The following is a 21,183-nucleotide window of genomic DNA, read 5'->3' on the forward strand; positions in this document are numbered from 1 at the left end:
CTCAAATCTTCATATATGAAACCGGATTTTCTCTTTCCAAAGGCAGGGACTCGAGAACATTGCCCTAGATAAATACACTTTGCCCCCATCAAAACAAAGGTCTTGCTGCAGAAAACTCAAAACCAAACTAATAAAGCAGCTTCGCCTGGGGTAAAGAAAAGTTATCATCTGTTAACACACACTGAAACTAGGACAGTTTAAAAATGTGATTTGAGAAGAAAAAAAGCTTCAAGGCCAAAAGTTCTAGGATTATGTTTGTTTGTTAATGGTCTTTTCCCTGGCACTAGGTAAGCAGCTTTATGTAACTGCTTTTCTGTACTATTGTTTCAGGTATAGGTTTGATTTGGCTTTGGATGTCTTCATGTAATAGCTCTTGGATAACCTACAACTAATTTTCCTAGTTAACCCAACAATTTTAAGGAAAAGAGAGAAGTACTTTGTAAGTGGCAAAAAGTTCAGTTTACCTCTGCCCAGCAGGGGACTTTAAAAAAATGGTAAAGAAAGGCAACAGGCAAGGCTTGTAGAAACAATAGGTTGCATTTAAGTCCTTAAACAGATAAGACCGTAAGCTTTTAGGTTGCAAATACTAACCTTGATTTCTTTCACCCTTTTGAAAAATTTAATGGGATGGTTAAGAAAAACACCCAACCTTCTTTCTAAGTAAGTAATACCCAAGCAATCAGATAATTTATAGTACAACGGGTAATGTTGGGGTCCAGTTTTTCCCCCCAGCGAAAAAATTTTTTTACAATTATTTAGGGCAACATTTACCACAAAGCCAATGGCAAGAAGACCTTGACTGAATTCCAAAACAAGATTTTCAGTTAACATTAAAACCACTAACCTTTGCCTTACGATTGAAATGCTAAAAATAAAAAATATTACAAATGGAAGTGTTTGAGAATAACTACATAAAGATGCCTATTTCCATCAAATATACAAGTCTAATTTAGACTCCAACACAGTATTAACAGCTCAAACTTTGATGGTGAACAATCCTTTTCCACCTTAATGCAGTGTAGGAAGAATAGCACACATTAAAGTTTGTTACGAAAATAGAGTTTATTAAAAACATCCCTATTGTTTTTGAGGAGCTTTCACCGTTACCTTGTCTTAAATTAAAAAAAAAAAAAATAGAGAGCACTTCTAATTACGATTTGTAAACTTTTTAAAGTCAAAACTTTTAAAAAGTTACAGCAAAAAGGGTAATATTTATTCATATTTTCAGTATTTTTTGTTATTTTGTGGCTATTTTTAAATAGAAGGGAAGCAATCAAATTGCTTACAATTCCCCACCAACTACTGCGGGGCTGTGATATAGCAGGAGCAAGTATAATACAGCATCTGTACACTTCAAGCTCTACACTCCAGGAAGTGTCACTGTCACATGTGGACAAATTCCAGTCTCTAACGAGGAGCCTCGGCTGCTGAGCCAGAATCCTTTTCAGGTTCAACGGATGAGGTAGCCTCAGCAGGTAACTCTTCAGAAGGTTTTACAACTGCAGACTCAGACTCCCCCTTATCAAGTTCTGAAACAGTGTCTACATTTCCCACTTGGCTAATGGGAGGTTCAGCGGTTTTGTTACCGCCTGCCCTGTCTGTCACCTCGGGCTTCTCCTTGCCTCGGTTTTCCTCCTTCTCTCTACGAGACTCTCTATCTCTAGAATCTCTCTCTCTGTCTCGATGCCCACTAGAGCGTCTATTCCTCTCTTCCAAGTCTCTGTGCCTGTCCCGGTCAGGGCTCCTTCTTCCCCACTCTCTCCTTTCACGATTACTATTCTCTCTATCATCATGACGGTTCCCATACCGTTCCCGGTCATTTTCCACCCTATTTCCAAAAGATCTTCTTCCAAACCTTTCTTGGTCTCTACCTGAAGTGAACTGCTGCCTGTTATCGTTTCTAAAGGGCTGTGGCTGCGTCGGCGGCGGCTGGTTCGGCGGCGGCTGGTTCGGCGGCTGTTGCTGCGGCTGCGGTGCCGGCGGCGGCTGCTGCGGCGGCGGCTGCCTTCCATCTCTGTCCTCGGGACCCCCTGGGCCTGGCCCTGGGCCCCCGAGCCCTGGCACTCCACCGGGCCGGACGAAGGGGCCGTGGGGAGGAAAGGGACCTTTCATTCCGTGAGGCGGAGGCATCCCGAAGCCCCCGGGGCCTGGTGGCGGGCCTCTGTGCATCATATGCGGAGGCACGGGGCGCGGCGGCAGCAAAGGAAAGCGTGGCAGGTGAGGCGGAGGCATTCCCGGCGGGCGCTGGAGTGGGATCAGGCCGGGTCGGGCACCAAGAAGACCAGTGGAAGGGGCTTGGAGCCCGATTACAGGGCCGGGTGCAACTCCTTGAGTACCTGCGAGGCAATAAAAATTAAAGTGTAAATAACATAACATAGAAGGCAGCATATTCTATTTTCAATTATTTCCTGTGGAGCTTGAAGCAAAATGAAATTCAACCCAAAACCTTCAAATTTCATACTGTTTGCCTGTCTACCTAGCAGAAAAATGTGACGGCCCAGTAACAACGCAGGGCAAGCAGTCCTGGAGATACATACTATGTATACACATCTACCTACGATAGGTACAGGTCAAAATAAGCTGCAAAAAGAAATTGTAATATACCAAATTCTGGAAAGAGTATGTCAGAATCTCCTTCTAGACAGCCTTGACTAGTAGCTGTTTACCACTCAAAATACTTGAGAAACACACGGGCACTGAGATAAAAGAACTAATGAGATAAAGAACTGAACTATTTGACCCAACTGAAGGTTATTTCAGGTGTACTCTTAGAAGAAAACTTCTTACTCTAAGTCTTAATTTGACTTTTTACTAGGAAAAAATGAGGTCAATAACCCAGAAAATCCAGTGAAGAGGGAGGTTTCTTTGATTCTATGTCATTAAAATGCTTTGTGCAGTTATTATGCAGTAAGCATTAATGTTTATAAAATAAAGGTCCATACACAAATGTAGAGTTTATTTTTACAAGTCCCTCTTCAAAGCACAGCATAACGTGTAAACTGCTATGCCAAAATGCCTGCTGAACAATGCTGAGTGCCCAGCCAGTCACCTTCTATTCACTTTCCCAAAGGTGGCAAAACTGATAAAGTTAGTGCTGCTGCTCAAAGTGACAATGACTTGCTTTATTTCCCATTTACACGAGTGTGCTTATGCTTTAAGAATCAAACAAATTCAACCCATCATTTATAATACCATGGAAAAGGAGGATCTGTTGTGGTTCACAACTTAAGTAACAGGTATCGTGGTCTCTCAATTTATTTCTCTGCAAATATAAACATCACAAGGCAAATACTATGACCAACAAGAGTTATTGTAATAAAGGAAAATGTTCCTATTATTGTCAGAATGTGCCATTTACCCATGTACTGCAGAAATGCCTTTGAGCAAGTTGTGGGTTATGACCATAAACTGGCAATGGTGAGAAAAATGCTTGCGTGACACTGACAGAAAAACCACCAGAGAGCAAACCCGATACTTATTCATCTTTTTGTCCCCAGCATCGTATTATTTTATGTTTACAGTTTCAATCACTTCCACTCACTTTAGCAAACATTTAACAAGTCCTATTTGCTCCTAGATTTTCTGTATTAACAATTAATACTAATATGATAGACAAGAATTTCTACTTCAGTTTTTGTTCCTCAGGACATATGGTCCAATACTATTCTGTGAGACTTAGGCACTAAATAGAGTAGACTGGAAAATGTATGTGCATCAGTTTGTAACTCTTAACATGAAGACTCACCGCTTTGGTATTTACTTAAACAGAGTACCTTCTTTTAAATGCTTAAAGAGAAATACATTCAGTGAAAAGGATCTCACATAGGAGCAACCTTGGACACACGCCTCAGAAATGGGGATAATAATACCTGCCTCTTGTTGCGATTAAATGGGATAAAGTACATAAGCATGAGCTCAGAGCTTGGTGCACAGTTAAGTGCTGAAAATATTATTCTACGCATCTATTTTGACAGATAAGTATCCTAACACTAAATATTTCACTTTGCAAAAACACATTTTTCTTTTCTGATCATTGAGATCTTACTGGCTTCTCCTGGTCCCCCAATATTCACCACTGTTTAGAGTCCAGCACTTTGGCAACTGGGAAAAAATTATGCTTCCATATGTCAGGCCTAAAGTTGAGAAATGCTAATTACCATAGTGAAACGCCAGAAATGATGAATTGGATGAACAAGGCCAAGACCCCATGGCCTCTTTCCACTCTCCTTCGGAAATCCCAGACAGTGAACATGTTACAGAGCTTAGACTATTATCTCAGACTGATACAAACTTCATGGCCAACCAACATTCTTCGTATCAGTTAGTGAACATATACTGAGTACATACCATACGGGGGATAACAAGGCACCTAGGATATATCCTTGCTCCCACTTTTTAAAGAAATCGTAGAGCCGCAACATTTGTGGACTTCAACTCAAAACAAGCAAAATAAAATGTGCGCACCCATGTACAGCCTCCTTCAATAGAGTCATCATATAGAGAAGCACTTCAACAAATCGAACTTTACTTTCCCACCAGCTTTACTCAAGGATGAAAATGGTCCATGTTTACTCTGCTAAAGACTTGCTGTGGCACATTCCAGTACCTAACTATATGCTCAAGGGGCCAATAGCCAAGTTTTAAATAACACTAGAAAAATGAGGGAGGGGTTCAAAGCATCTTATTGTTAACAAAAGAATTAAGTGCAGATGAAGGAAACAGACATTTGCAGGACAATGGGAAGGTCCTATTCCTGATTTCCCCATAATGATGGCTTCCTCGGCTACCAATATGACAGCTGCCAAAGGAAGCAAGCCCAACCTCAATCTTGTACAGAAGAGAGCAAGTGGGCAATGATTCTTTATAAAATATAAACCGATCTCTAGCAACACATCTCTAAGTTTTTTATAACATGCATTTGAGGGTACATACAGGTTCATTTAACAGGGTTAACTTTTACACTACCCATATATTTCAAACTCCTACAAAGCACATTTTTAATAAAGAGAAAAACATAGCCTAATTCATCTATTCCATATATGTGGATATTTGTATTTGGGATTTACTTAAAATATTATTCACTCAAATTCTTTCCCTCTTTTGTAAATAAGCCGATTTCCTTTTAACCCTTTACAGACCAACAAAGTTTACAGATTCCCCCAATAGAATTCCCATAGCTCCAAATGTTGGCCTTCAGGGCACAGAAGTGGTGGAATTAGATATTTTTTTCTCATCTGTTGTTTTGCAGTGAACAAAAAAGTACTGCTTTTATAATAACAGTTATATTTAATTAAAAAATATATCAGGTGGCATAAGCCCTTGGTAGGTATAAGAGCTGAATTTCATTTTTATTTTTATTAGGAAAGCTGTCTTGATGCATATACCAGTGGAATACACAGTGAGTTACCCAAGTCTAAAGGACATTCAAAGCAATTATTCATTTTATTTGGAAGTAGGACGTGAAATACCTGACAAGTTTTCTAGAGTTAAAAACTTTAAGAAATTCAGTTATTCATACATATGTTGAACACCTAAGCTTTACATTATTAACATATTTAATGTGCTGGGGATATGAAGATTAAAAAAAATAATCTTTTCCTTCAAACAGGACATAACCTAGTAGAAACAGATAAATGTCAACTGCTATAGGAGATGGCACACACTACTATGGTGACAGAGGTGGAACTGACAAAGTCAGTGTGTGTGAATCTGAGCAGGAGTCCCAGGGGAATGTCTGAATTGGGTCCCAAAGGAAAGGAAGAACATTCAAGGCCAATTTAAGGAAGGACATCACTGGTTAAAGAGAACAGCGGCTTCTGGAAAGGCCTATTATATTATTAGCAAAGCGAAGCAGTAAAGTGTGTTGTTCTGAGAATTGCAACAGAATGTCTTTTGATGAAAATCAAGGAGAGAAAAGATGAGGTTTATTACTGAAGCAGCAAGAAAGAATCTGTATGAATACAGATTGCTATCAATTAAAAAAGAAAAAAATGAGGTTTCTGAGGCTGAACAGTTAGGCCGGGGCAATCCAGGTCTTACATGCCATGAAAAGGAACCTGGACTTTGATCTAGAGTGGTGGGAAAACCACGGAGGAATTTTTAGCAGGGATGATCCTCATGTTCATTTCTGAAAGACCCCTCCAGCAAATAGTATACAGGAAAGCAAGGAGGCAGAGGACACTGAAGAGTAGTTAGGCTCTTATTCCAAGAATCTAGGGAAGAGAGGTGAGGGACAAATGAACGAGGTGCGAGATGAACAGATTTAAGCCCTTTAGTAGGCAGGACTGGAAGAATATAAGAGATGGAGGAACATAGCTCTCTGCTTCGAATGAGTGGGTGGATGAAGGCATCAACTCAGTGAAGGAATTTAGAAAGAGAAGCAATTTTTGGAGACGGACAACAAATTTCACATGTTAATACTGAGAGCTGGAGGGGCCTAGGCTATACCTGGTGGAAATGTGCTGAAGTGACTGATTAAATGTACAGAGCTCAGAAGAGCCATGGTGTTAACTTATCCAGAACATGGATGAAACAAAAAAGGGAAGAGTTCAGACCTGGGGAAACTCACACTAAAGACAGAAGACTCCAAATTTCCTAACACAGCAAGATTTTAAGGCAGACCGAAAAAGTGACAGCCCCAAATGTCTCTATTTAAATTCAAGAAGTATAAGAAATACACTGAAGTTCAAATAACCAAGGCTATTTCCTATGATGAATCAAAAAAAACCACATGCACAATTAAGAAGTAAAAATCAAGATTAAAGGGGAGGTGCCAGTGCTTTCTATAGCAAAGATGTTGGTAATTATGGGAAATAAAGAATAGGTCTGTTAAAAGATTAAAGGGGTGGTGAAGGAGGGGACGGCTGATATCATGACTGGAGACCAGTGTGGACCCTGAATGGCAGGAGAATGTTAGTTGAACACTTTCATGGAGGATGTAAATTTAAGTTGGATCTTTCAAAAAAAGGAAAAAAAGAAAAAAGCAAGGATTTGCTATGTGAAAAACCAAAGGGAGAGCAGGAGGAAGGGCAGAGAGAACATCTGAAAAGGCCAATCAGTAGAAAAGGCAGTTCTTGTACCTCTTCTCCGCCCATCATCTTGTCTTCCATTCTACCACAGCCAACGCCTCTAGGAAGTCCTGGACCTTTCATTACAAGTAACTTTATCACTTCTGAATTCTCACTTTCAAGTACCCCACTCTCTGGCCCTCTTTCCCAGAACAACCTTCAATCCCACTAGGATCAAGTCCCCAATGCCCTTCACGTCTTTACTCTCCTCCTTACCTGTCTTGCGGTCCACGGTTCTCCCTTACCATGTTGCCTGGAAAAACCTCAACACTGGTTTTAAATGCAACTCTTCTACCTAAACTGCACCTGAATATGGCTGGGCACCACCTCCAACATGCTGACTGGTCTCATTTTATTTATAACTACAACCACAAATGCTCCCTTAATCCTGGCCAGCAATTCTAATTTCCCTAGTCAATTCACATTCTTATGTTTCTAGATATCTATTTCACATGTTCCTGTTTCTCCTTAATCCTGTCTATTCTTAGCTGGTTTTATATAGCTTCTGGGAGGTAAAATTCACATAGCCTACAATTCACCCACATAAAGGGTGTAATTCAATGTTTTTTTTTTAATATATTCAGAGTTGGGCAACCATCGAAATAAATTTTAGAACGTTTTCATCACCTCAAAAGACACCCTGTATCCATTAACCGTCATTTCCTGTTTCCCCCCAACTCCACCCCAACCCCCAGGCAACCACACATTTTATTTTCTGTCTCTATGGACTTGCCTATTCTGGACATTTCATAAATGTGGACTCATACAATATGTGACCCTTTGCGACCGGCTTCTTTCACTTAGCGTATCTTTTCAAGGCCCATCCATGTTGTAGCATGTATTAAGTACTTCATTCCTTTTCATTATCAAGTACTGTTAAATGGAAATACCACATTTTATTTATCCTAGTTGGTATATATTTTTTTAAAAAGGCATCTAGAAAGGCTTTTTTAATCCACCTGCTTACCACCAAACCTACCGATTTACCTGCACCTGTATCCATACTACGCCTTCCATCTGTCAACACCTGTGCCCCACGTTCAAACTCTGAATCCATACCCTCTCCTACATAATATCAACCTAGCAAATATCTCTTCTTTCTTGCAACAAAAATTTCCCATCTACTGGGTTTTCCAATAATGAACATGCTAGAGTTGTCTTTTAGAAATAAACACGAAAGAACTGCCCTCACCTTATATCTCCCTTCAGCTCACCCCCGTTTCACTGTTCCCCTGTATAGCACATCTCCTCAGAGAGATGTCCAAAATCACTGTATCCATTTCTTGTGTCTCTCATTCTCTCCTGACCCTATATCTATATATACTTACATAGGCTTCTGAACCCACCACTCCAATAAAACCACATTTCTCAAGGTCATCCAGAAGCCTTCATTTTGATAAATCCCGTTAGCAAGTCTCAGCACTCTTCTTTGACCCAAAAATGGCATCTGATAGTTGATCTCTCCCTCCTTCCTAGGAACTTTCTTTACTGGGCTTCCGGAATACCTTCCTCTACTTTTGCTTCCTAGCCCTCTAGCTGCACCTTCTCAGTATCCTTTGCTGGATGGAACAGTAGAGGACAGTGGTTAAAAAGCACAGGTGTTGGAATAAGGGTACCTTGAATTCTAGGTGCTGCCACATGGAGCTGTGACCTTGGGCAGGTCACTTCATCTCTTTATGCCTCTGATTCCCCATCTACAAAATGGGGATAACTGTGTTGACTTCAAAGAACTGTAAGGCTTAAAGGATTGATATATATACAAACACCTTAGGAGAGTTCCCATCATGTCTCAGTTCTCTGTATCGTATTTTCAACTGCTAAACGCTGACGTTTTCCTGGGCTCATCCCTCTCACTACACTCCCTCCCTAGGTAATCTCACAGACTCTGGTGGCTGTAAATATTATATTTGCTGATTACGGCAGAATTTACATCTTTAGACTTTATCAGTTGTTTAGCTGTCATCTGCACCTGAATGTCAAAGTTAAAACATCCAACATTTAACTTGACATCCTCATCCTAAGCCCACTCCTCTTTGAGATCTGCCCATCTGAGGAACGGCAATGACACTCAACTAAATTGCTCAGGTCAGAAACACAGTTGTTCCTGACTCCTTTCTCTCACATATACAATAAGGCCATTCTGAAGGCTGTATCTTCAAAGTAAGTTCAGATTCCAAATGCTTGTTACCTCTTCTGTGCCACCCTAGTTCAAGCTGTTGGCACTCTAATCTACTCCAATGGCATCCAAACCAGTCTCCCCTTTCCACTCTTACCAACTCCTATAGTTCGCTTTCTACGGAAGAGCCATCCATAATCCTGTGCAAGATGGAAACCAGATTTAAAGTGTTGAAGACCCATACCTCCTGTTGTACTCTGGCCCGACAACCAGCTCTGATCACCTGCTGCTGCTCTTCCTTATGATCGCACTGCTCAACCCCAACAGCCCACTGTAGTCCCTCCAACAAGCCAAGTCTGTTCTCAGTCCGAGCCCCCCTTCTGTTCTCCTCTCTAAATGAGATGTTTTCCCGGTGTCTCTATGGCTCTTCCTCTATTATTTCTCTGTATTACCTCCTTAGAAGCCTTCCTTGGCCATCCTATATAAAAGAGTACATCTCACACGACATTCCTCCAATCCCGTTCTCTGCTTTACTCTCTTCAGAGGAATAGCTTCATGGGAAATTATTAGTTTACTTACTATCTAAGTCCCTACTAGAATGTAAGCTCCAGGAAGACAGGCCCTGTCTTGTCATTCAGGGATCTCTAGTACCCAGAAGGGTGCCCGGCACACAGTAGGTACTGGCGTAAATACATGTTGAACGTATGAGTGAATCAATGGTGGTGGCATTAGGGGTGACTAAACTCATCAACAAGATACCTCTCGGGGACAAAAGCAGTGGCTACAAGGTCCAGGTCTCTCCCCCAGGGCGGTGAGTCTCTTTCCATTGTAAACCTATGAATATCTGAAATTTTGAGAAAAGCTGCAATTTCTTTCACAACCGCCTTTTCTGCTCCTAGTCGCAGTTCCACCTTTTCTTGATTCCAAACGAATGAATGTCACTGTGGCATTGTGCACGGACCTAACTCAAAATTTGTTCATACAAGGAAAAGGATATACCAGCCACTTTTATCTCCTCTCTCCCACCAGTGCCCTGAGAGCCCCAAGGCATATATATATATGTATTTGTTTAATCATTAAAAGTGTTTTTTTTTAAAAAAAAACTACAAACCTTTGGAAAATTGAAATAACAGTACAACCCATACATGTATTTCCTTCGCCTAGGTTCACCAGTTAACAACATTTAGGCCCTAATTATTTTGAAAAGACTCCCAGGTGATTCTTACAGGAGGTACTGTGATGGGAGAAGGGGAGAATGGAAAAATGCGGAGCTAGTTTTCAAAGAATGAGAGAGAGCACATTTTAGATTGCATCATACATTATTATACCAAAAAAAAGAATCGTTCTTAGAACGGTAGCAAGAGATTGCTAAAAGAAATGGAGTTTTCAATAACATATAGCGCAGGCAGACTAAGATGTGTATCTATTTTTAGCATGGGGTACGTTTTGATAAAATCTAATACATGAAAACCATAATTTCAAATGAAGAACCAGAGACCACTATCTCTTTAAAATGACTCCCTGGATTTTTTGCAAAATAACGTACAATAAGGTTTGGTCAATTTCCCTATAGCTCATTTATAGTCGTTTTTTAAGAATTTGCTTGTATATGAATTGCTATTTTATTGTAACTGGCAAAGTATAACAGCCGTGACTTAGAGTTAAGAGTTGTACTATTAGAGTCAAGAAGCTTGGGATATACTGGTAATCCATCACTGAATGAGATCATCCATAGGAAATTTTATTTTCAATGTTAGCTGGAAAAAATCTTACCTGAAATTCTTCACAGCATTATCTTTGTTTACCAAAATCAATCTAGAGCCCAGAGTTTCTGCCCCTCCCACCTTCCTCAGGCCCAAAGAGATGTCAGAGAGATTTAAACTTAAAAGAGACTCTTTAGGCTGGAGTTCTGCAGCCTAGGAAGTGCTGAGAGAGATGGAGACAATGTGATAAGCAGCTTTCAAGTTTTCGTGCAAGACCTTCTCCATGTTTTGTTTGAAGTGCTTCGCCTTCTGAGAAAATATAGTGTGTATTCATGCATAAATTCACATCCAAGGTAAATATCTGCTGTGGATCGATCACTATTAAAACATTCATTGAACAATGTTATATACAAAGTTGAAGGCACTGTGATGAGTATTTGGGAAACACAGTGGAATAATATAATGCAATATTTAGAGTACCAACTCAAATATTTTAAAGCTTTCAAAGAACACTTTTATAGGATAAACAAACATCTGGTAGACCCCTCTGGGTTATAGTTTAATATAACCAATATTATAACAAAGTCTACAATAAGGAAGAATATTAAAATGCAAAAAGTGTTTAAAAAATTAGGTGTTATCATTAAAAAAACTTTTGAGAATTTTCTTCAGGTTTCCTTTGAATGTTATTCACACTAGTAGATTGGTGCTCTAATGTTCTAATTTATAGTGTTAAAAATTACTAATTATAAAAGTATCAAAATTCTAGGCAGAAAAATCTAAAGCTAAGTGAAATCACAAGTCAAATATCAATTTTAAAGTACAGCTGACCCTTGAATAACACAGGTTTTAACTGTACGGACCCACTTATACAGATTTTTTTTTTCCAGTAAATATGTACTACACGATCCGTAGTTGGTTGAATCTGCAGATGTGGGACCTCGGATATAGAGGGCCAACTATAAAGTTATGTGTGGAGTTTTGACTGTATGGGAGTTGGCGCCCCTAATCACCGCGTTGTTCAAGAGTCAAAAGGAATTACAGAACTTAATAGTAAAATTATTCACCTTCAAGGCAGTCTTAAGGATCATAGATAGCTATTGCATAAAAGCAAACACGCCTGTTTAATTCACAAACCAATTCTGTCTACATAATTCTTGAAGTGTCCAAATTTTGGAACATCAAATGCCTATCGAGGCCAGGCAAGGATGTGTGAAAATCAAGCACGAAGTATACATCATACTACTGCCCAGCAAGTCAGCCTGTAGGCTACCAATCTGTGACTTTTGCTTTAAATATTTGGTAACAAATATTATCAATAAGAAGCAATCTTACACATACCCAATTCTTATAAATTTTACCATCATCTATAGCAGTGTGACAAAACTGTAGAGAATCTCTGTATAATAATAATTAATGAGTAAATGTATCTGGCAAGAGAAGAGACTTTAATTTTCCACAATAGGAATGAATCCGATTTAGCTTAATTTTTCCTTGAAAAGATATTATGGATATGCTGGTAACACAATAGAGATATGTAACACAAACAAACATTTTTTTGTGTACTTTTTTATTGTTTGGAACACCAAAGTAACCCAAATTTCACATTTACAATGAAATTTTAAATGAAAATATGCTGTACATTGTATTAGAGATACATATACAAAAGTTTGGAAAAGTAAACACATACACTTATACAGTAAAGAGAATGTACTGAATTGCTATCACCTTTAATATTCTTTCTCTCCTAAATGGTCAACAACTGTACTGTTTTCTTTAGCTTTTATGAAATGACCACTGCTCTAGCTATTTTGAAGTGTGAGGTACTAAGAACAGATTCCTTTAAAATCAAGTGATAATGAGTTATTATTGTGCATCGAATAGTTTTATGTTTTCAGATTGTCAGTTACTAAAATAATCAAAATCTCTAAAAGATGGAGGTAGTTCCCTACAAATCTGGTAGCGAGGGCTACTTCAGCCCAATTCCAGAAAGAGGTAGTCATCACTCCCAAACTAACATCCACACTTAAGTCTGATCATTCAGAAATTTCTTTACACCAAACCATCCTTAAAGCACCCCATCACCTCCTTCATAACCAGGGCCTACAACAGAATTTTGGAAGATCTGTTTGTTGAAATGTTTTTTTGGCCCTCTACTTTAAAACTATTATTGCCACATTTCAGAAATTAGGATCCAAGAACTCAGTTAAGTCTCAAGGATACATTTAGCTTCCATTGTAAGAAAACAATTTGAGTATCATTAATAGGAAGAATACAGATACCATATTGTGCTATTTAAATGAAATGCCACTATGACTAACACACATTTTCTCAGTAAGCCAACTGATGGAACTTTAATACATGTGAACTTATCTCTTGGTCTAATATACCACGAAATATCTGAGGCAACCATGCCAAGGTACATACTTCCCTAAAAAGGCTGCTTTCCTCTGCTCACAATTGTAACAGTTTAAAATAAATCACAAGTAAGCAATATAATTTTAGAATTTCCAGTACTCTTCTCTAGGTATGCTAAATATCGTCTATGACATTCCTTACCTGTCATAAGCACCCACCATTCACTGAGTGCCTACTCTGTGGCAGGCCCCATGTCAGTTGTTTATATATGTTAGCCCAACTGAATGATCACAACACCCCGGTGTGACACTTCATTCCTTTTCTCACAGTTGAAGAAACAAGTTTAGTATCACCTTCTAGGCTTAAAGTTTTCTGTATAGTATAACATTGCTTTTTATTATCATAAGAGAAAACATTAGAGCACCAAGAGAAAACTTGAAAGCATCTTAGTTCTAGTATTCTGTTACTTGGTTAACATCAACAATATTCAACCTATTTACTAATCCTTTAGTGCTACAATATGGCATGTGATTACTATATTCCTTTATCAAAACGATGGAATTGTGATTAGTCTTTTGGTTAAATCCTCCTTTATTTGCATATACATTAAAAAGTCTCATTTCTATAAAAGGTCAAATTCATGGGATATTCTTTTCAAGATTCCTAATTGAAGGAAAATGGAAGGCTCTCTTTCTCATGATTCAACTAAACTACTGCAGTTTAGTTAAAAGTGCCTATTTTAACAAAACAGTTTTCATTTTTATGTTATGTCATATTTTAACCTTTCCAGATCTGGAACAGCCTTCAATTTCTAAATTTTGTTTTAAAAGTTACAGACAAAGATCATCATCAGAGGTGAAGTATAAACAGTCCTACACTGAAAACCATCCATCCATCCACTTACATAATAATGGTCCTCTCTCATGGAGCTTCCATTCTTGGGGGTGGGAGGAGATGGGCATCCAAACAGGTATGTGAGATAATGATAAATGCTAAGAAATTTAATTATTTTCTAGCAGTGACTAGCTTACTAAGTTTATTTTTCATGCTCACCAACTTCTGATTTGTGTTTTATTTTGTTTCACATGTTGGCTGAGAGTTTAAATTATATATTTCAGTAGTGATAAGAAATAGAAGGGCAGAGTCTCCAAGACCTAAATGTTAAATAAAAGGCAGGTAATTTATTCTTTTTTGGGGTGGGGGCTGCGCCGTGTGGCTTGTGGGATCTCAGTTTCCTGACCAGGGAATGAACCCGGGCCACAGCAGTGAAAGCCCAGAATCCTAACCACTAGGCCACCAGGGAACTCCCTGGGTTATTTATTCTTAAAGGTTGTTCGAAAGTAGTCGTTATTAAAGTCTTGGAGATGATGAAATCTTTTCATTCATTCAGTGAATTTACTAAGACCAGAAAAAAACCACAAATGCATGAAATTCTGTAAAGTCTCAGGTGGCCTAATACCCATGGATACCAGAGTAGGAAACTTCATTTCAAAGAGAATTCACAATCAGGGGCATGCGTGTGGGGTGGAGGAAAGAAGCTGATCAGAAAATTCTACCCAACTTAGATTCTGTGATGCTTGTGTAACCATCTTATTACAAATATGGAGGGGGGGGAGAAGCATAACAAAACTGAGATCCAAAGATATTAAGGTTTCCTGGCTCCTAGTTCACTGTTCCTTCTACTATGACTTCCATTAGGGCACAGACCTCTTAAGCAACCTCCCCATTAAACAAACCATTTTCCATCATTATGATGACTACTGTTACATTACTTGTGACAAATTTTAACCCTAAATCCTCTTTACCATTACCCAGTCTGTGTACTAAAAGAAATAAAAATCAAGTTTATTATCAGCCTAAACTCAGTCTTGGAGAGGGCAGAAGACAGCATGCCATTTAAAAATAAATTGATTTTTATTATAAATGTAGTACATGCAACAAAGTGAAAATTTCCAACAGTACTGAAAGCTGTAGGTGAAAAGTAAAAGTCCTACATCACAAACCAATGTCCCACAGTCCTACATCCCAGAAGTAACCAATACGCTCTTTCCTTAAAAAAACTAAGATTATGAAAGCAAACATTTGTACACACATACCTCTGAAAAATACAACGGGCTCACAGGACTAGAATATTCTAACACTAAGGATGAATTAACTACCCATTAGGAGAATCAAGTGTTAATTGTATTTGGCAATACCACTTCAAATACAACAATTTATTAATTGTTATAGGATGGTCACTATTAACAAGTATATGACATATTCACTTATAATTCAAGCAAGCAAGGGTAAGGCCTCCTAAAGATGTAAACAATCTAAACCCCACTTCCATGGATCACAGAAGTAGAGTTGTGGGTAAAGCATACAACAGATGAACTCTTGCAGAACAATGAGGGGTCAGTGGAAAAAGCACTGCCTCAGGCTGTGCGACTATCACTCAGGTAACAACGCCATTTTATTGTAATGTATCAAAGATAATTTCTTTGCTAGCCCACAGAGAATGCTACCAAAGTCCAGGGATTTTAAATGTATAAAAATTAGTCCAGACAGGGAAAAAACCCACATTGTTAAAGAAATGCTCTCTCGTATAAAGCTGCGATGTCTGGGGTTTTGTTAATCATGGACTATGTACCAACTCCTTTTTATAGAGATTAGTTTAATCACTTTGCTATACCAAATTAAGATGTGCAAATCCAAACTTTTATTCAAGACAGACAAACAAACATGATTTCATTTTTGAGGCGCTCTCTTGAGCATATTCTTGGTAAAGACTAAAGTACACATATTTAACAGAAAGATCTTCCTCAAAGAAAAATAGCCTCGGAGAACATTTTACCAAAATTAGCATTTTTATATAAAAAGCCTAACTTGGGCAGGGGAAAGAAAACTAATGATAAAAAACTTAACTTACCAAGAAGTGAAACAGGCTGGGTTACAGGAGGGGTAGGCAGATTCGTGGGTGCAGCAGGTGGCACAGCAGAACCATACATTTTCACACTGTCACCAGACTCGGCGTTTCCTCTAGCCCCAGACACCACTGTTGGAATGGGATTTCCAATAGATAAGTCTTTTGTAGTGTCTTCATTTATACCAGCGATAGTAGCTAAGGAATATAATTACATCAACATGTGAAGCTGAATAAATAATTATCTCCCGGTCAACATTCTTTTGCCATACTATAGGTCCTATTACTGGTCCATTCTCCCTCCTACTCTCAATTTCAAGAGGACAAGTGAACACAAAGGAAAAACATGCTTACAGTTTGGGATGTTTATTGGTGGAGTGTGAGGAGGAGGAATGGATACTGGTGGAGTTATAGGAGGTGGGGGTCCAGGAGGAAGAAAACCTAGAATAAGAAAAATAATGTCAATTGAAGTTGTGTCACTTTATTTCAGGCTCTAAAAAAAGAATGTCTTCTCAAATAACTTAGTGTACCTGGTGGTAAATGCATTGGGTTGAATCCTGGGCGCAGAAATGGTGGAGGAGGTGGAGGAGGAGGAACACCAGGACCAAAGCCTGGAGGGGGAATTCCCAAAGGAGGCGTGAAAGTGGGTGGTTGGAGAGCACCAACTACAGGAGGTCCTGGCTGATGTGGTGGGACCTAGAAAGAAAAAGGAAAATGAAGCCACATATCTAGCCACCCTCCCACCCACACAGTGTGCAGAGACAAAGAAAAAAGGAATCTCTAAATTGTGCTTATTATGTGAATACATTTATTAGATAACAGGTGGTAATCTGCACCTACCCCTAAACAATAGAAACCACATATTTTTCCCTTTTTCTATTTGGCCGCACCACGCGGCATCCGGGATCTTAGTTCCCCGACCAGGGATCAAACCTGTGCCCCCTGCAGTGGAAGCACGGAGTCTTAACCACTGGACCACCAAGGAATTCCCAGAAATCACATATTTACTCTCTACTTTATGACAGCAAATTCACACTGTAATTCACCAGCATCTATATTGGTGTTCTGCTAGAACATTAATATGTTTAAAAATGTCTCACGGTTAGGTCAATAAGTTTGAGAAATACTTTTAAAAAGGCTACCTGGTAATCTGCACAGTGATTAAGATCACAGGTCCTTAGGGTCAAAGTGCCTGGCCCCCCCCTTTCAAGTCGTTTTGTGACCCCGAGCAAGCTATTTACATCACACTCCCTAGACCTCAGTTTACTCATCTGTAAAATGGAAAAGTCCCAACCTCACATAATTATGGGGATTAAAGAGTGAATAAATATTAAGTGCTAGTGCCTGGCACTTAAATACCCAACATATGTTAGCTATTGTTAAAAAAAAAAAAAAAAGTACAATCAATCTTAAGAGATTAGTCCAGTTTCTTTAAATGAGTGCTGACATTCATTGAATCTTATTTAGAACCTGCACTGGAAGGGCATATCCGAAAGGTCAGCTAAAGAGTGCCAATTTGGGGACTCCATTTATAAAATATCCCAGCTAAGTATGTATCAAAGCAGGTAATTTTCTCTTAACACTAAGAAAAATGAAGATGCTAGGCAACCCAGTTTTGTGATAGCTCAGATTTATTTGATTCAGTTTTAATGTGCGAAATTGAGGAAACAAAGTACTGAAAGAAAAGAAAAATCTACTGGATCATACATAAAAGTATGGGTCAAGTATTTATAATTTTTACCAAAGCATTACTTACTTAGCTCTTAACATGTAACAGGAAAATCACACCTCAAGTTAAAAAGGGTATGAGGTAAGACACTGAGTAATCTCGACAGATGCAAGGCAATATGAAATTTATTCTGGTTTTTAAAAGCATTTATAAGTAATAGGTCTGACATTACTAACACACAAACAAGTAATATGCACTCGTGTCTCTGACTCTGAATCTAGACAGACAGCTATAGTGAGGTGTAGAAAGGTATCTTACAGACACTGAAAAGTTCACACAATGCCCCAAATCGTCTTACCTGTGGAGGTGGTACTGTTATAGGTGCAGGAACAGGAATAGGAGGGACAGGCACAGGTAAAGGCTTAGGTATGGGTGATACTGGTTCTGTGTGCGAGGTTTCTGCCCCTCCATTTTGAGCAACTTCATTTTCATGCTTTTTGGGAATTCCCTTCCAATCTATGAGAGTTAAAGAAATTTAACAAAAGCTTACATTTCAGCTTGTAACTTTAAACCCAGAAATGATTTTTAAAATGTTGATATTAAAATCAGAAAGCAGGGACTTCCCTGGTGGCGCAGTGGTTAGGAATCCACCTGCCAATGCAGGGGACGTGGGTTCGAGCCCTGGTCCGGGAAGATCCCACGTGCCACGGAGCAACTAAGCCCGTGCGCCACAACTACTGAGCCTGCGCTCTAGAGCCCGTGAGCCACAACTACTGAAGCCCGAGTGCCTAGAGCCCGTGGCTCTGCAACAAGAGAAGCCACCGTAATGAGAAGCCCGTGTACCACAACGAAGAGTAGCCCCCACTCGCCACAACTAGAGAAAAGCCCGCGCTCAGCAACGAAGACCCAACACAGCCAAAATTAAATTAAAAAAACAAAAAAACCCCCAAAAAAGAGCATTCTGATTATTAAAGAAATGCCTAGGCTATAATCTCATAAACATTAATTATTTAAATTAACAATAGCAAACATGCAAAAAGAATGCTTACTTACGTGCCAGGCACAGTTCTAAGCTATATATATATTTATTTAATTCTCATAACCATCTATAAGTACCATCTATAAGTAGGTCCTACTATTATTATTCCCATTTCTCAAGAGGTGAAAACAAAAGACAATTTGCCCAAAGTCACATACCTAGTAGTGGCAGAGATGGGATTCAGCCCAGGCATATTTGGCTCTAAAGTCTCTGTTCTTAACCACAACAGTGTATTGTTTGGATTAAAGACCCTGGGAGGGAGGAGCAGGATTCTTTTTACCCTGGACCAGAGTCTCCCAGAATGCCTGGCACATACATAGTAGACCCTCAATACCTGTCTGCCTGAACAGAAACCTAGCCCGATCCTTAAGCGGAGGCATTACGCACCAAGGAGGGAGGAGGTGGTGTATGGGGGAAGTCCAGCATTGTTTCACTGCCTTTTGGCTTCTCAAATCATCACTCCTGATTGAAGTTCTTTAATGCTTTAAGTATTTACTGTACTTTGCCAGGCCACCCTGTGCTCCTTTCGTCCTGCTATCTATCAATCTTCAGGTCATGCCCCCACAAGCTACCATTTTTCCCAATGCAATTCCACTATCAACCCGGCATTTTTAATATTCAGCCTACAAATAACTGCACCTCCTTGTCTTACACGTTTACTTTTGATGGCTTCTCTGGACATTTAAACATTTTCAAAGAAATTACTATGAAGCAGTGGATTTTACTAACAATGTTCAGTTTGAGACTCATTTGATCTGTTAGGTTTTTACAGTGAAAAATTCTACCTAAGACCCACTTAATACTATAATTAATAATTAAGCCCACAATCAGTAATTATTTCTGTCTGCATCTCTCCCACTAAATGTAAGTTGCATAAGGGCAAGGACCACATTTGTCTTATTCACCATTGTTTCCTCCGTTTATTATAATGGAGAGACTGGCACCCACATAGTGGATATTTGAAAAATCTCAAAAATCAGATCCTAAGGCAAAGAATAAACATTTGTCATAGCACTACCAAGGAAACAGTTGATTTTTTTTTTTAAAAATTAAATACTGCTTTACCTGGATTAAGTGTATCACTGTCCAACATTCCTCCTTCACAAAAACTCTCCAGTTCTTCAGGCTTGACTTTGTCCCACGGAATATAAGTAACACCAAGTTCTACATCCCAATACTGCTTAAAATCTGCCTTTATTCCTTTGTTTAAGGCCCAGGCAATCTTATTTCACCATTTGTTAAAATATAAAAAGAAAGGAAAGGAGAAGAATGTCATAAATTGAGAGTTAACTGTTCCCCACAATTCTAATCCCTCAGACTTGGTCAGCAAAGGAGCAGTCTGGCCTGGCTTTCCCTGGATCTCACTCACAACTTTATTCGGCGCTAGGAAACTGGTTACCCTCCCATCTCACCTTGTTCCTCCTAGGATGGAACTCTGACTGGCAACCACTTCCTTACTCACTCTTCCAACCACCCTCCACCCTCCAAGTCCAGGCAGCGTAAAACTTAAGAGAAGAGGAAAAAGTTTATCAGGGACAGGCTGAAGTTCCCTGTACAACTCAGCATAAAAAAGTGGGGAGCATTTTTAAAAGTCTTGGGTACCTCGGAATTACTCAACATCAGACAAAATCCTTTTGCGGTGCAATCCAAGGGTAGAACGTGGTATTATAACATTAAGGAAACACTGACTCTGGCCCCTCAGAGTGAGAATACCCATGTACCTATATCTTTTCCTCTATCTTCAGTGAGTATTTTTCATAGTTCTAAGATGAGAGGGCAAACTTTAAAATTAAAATGTGAAAATACAAAATTTTCTGAATGACAAAATATTTTACAAAATGACATTATATTTAAAGCGCCAAGTAAATACCTTGATGAACTTACTTACCTTAAAAAAAAAAAAAAATTCTACCATGCACCTAACATTTAAAATTTTATTTTAACTCTTAGGAGATAAGCTCTTTAACAAAAGATGCACATGTAATGAATGCCCCAGTGTCCAAAATTAGTTTTTTTTAAAAAGTCACATAATATTATATATTAAGTTTGAAAAGAAATGAATTATAAACTATAAAACAGTACCTTTATGGATTTCTGGTTCACTTTATAGTTTCCTCGGCTCAGTTTCTGCAGGGCGCGGTAAGCATCTTGCCTATGAACCATAACAATATAGGCACAACCTCTGGGAGGAATCATCTGCTCCAGAAGATTTCAATATTATAAAATACAGCAACAACAAAATAAAAAAGCAACAAGATATAATACTAAGTAATCAGTTCCAACAAGCCCAACTCAAACCCCCTGCACCCTCCAGAGCCAGAGTTCT

General features: G+C 39.0%; 1 protein-coding gene across 4 annotated transcripts in view; it reads right to left on the minus strand.

Annotated features, from left to right (window-relative positions):
* SCAF4 (SR-related CTD associated factor 4) overlaps positions 1-21,183 on the minus strand; it is a 59,478-nt gene that overhangs the window by 2,702 nt on the left and 35,593 nt on the right. For 2 of the 4 annotated variants that reach the window (XM_082624565.1, XM_082624564.1), the window contains exons 14-20: positions 20,940-21,053; positions 19,923-20,079; positions 18,177-18,334; positions 16,680-16,845; positions 16,504-16,590; positions 16,156-16,347; positions 1,044-2,336 (exon numbers count right to left, since the gene is read on the minus strand). In XM_082624565.1, the coding sequence (XP_082480691.1) occupies positions 1,408-2,336; positions 16,156-16,347; positions 16,504-16,590; positions 16,680-16,845; positions 18,177-18,334; positions 19,923-20,079; positions 20,940-21,053 (1,803 nt within the window). In that variant the 3' untranslated portion in view covers positions 1,044-1,407. Of the gene's footprint in view, positions 1-1,043; positions 2,337-16,155; positions 16,348-16,503; positions 16,591-16,679; positions 16,846-18,176; positions 18,335-19,922; positions 20,080-20,939; positions 21,054-21,183 lie in introns of those variants that run through there. The other 2 variants (XM_082624567.1, XM_082624566.1) reach the window with 2 other exon arrangements.

The sequence above is a fragment of the Mesoplodon mirus genome (assembly GCF_964341445.2).
Source record: "Mesoplodon mirus genome assembly, chromosome: 6".
Taxonomy (NCBI): Eukaryota; Metazoa; Chordata; class Mammalia; order Artiodactyla; family Ziphiidae; genus Mesoplodon; species Mesoplodon mirus.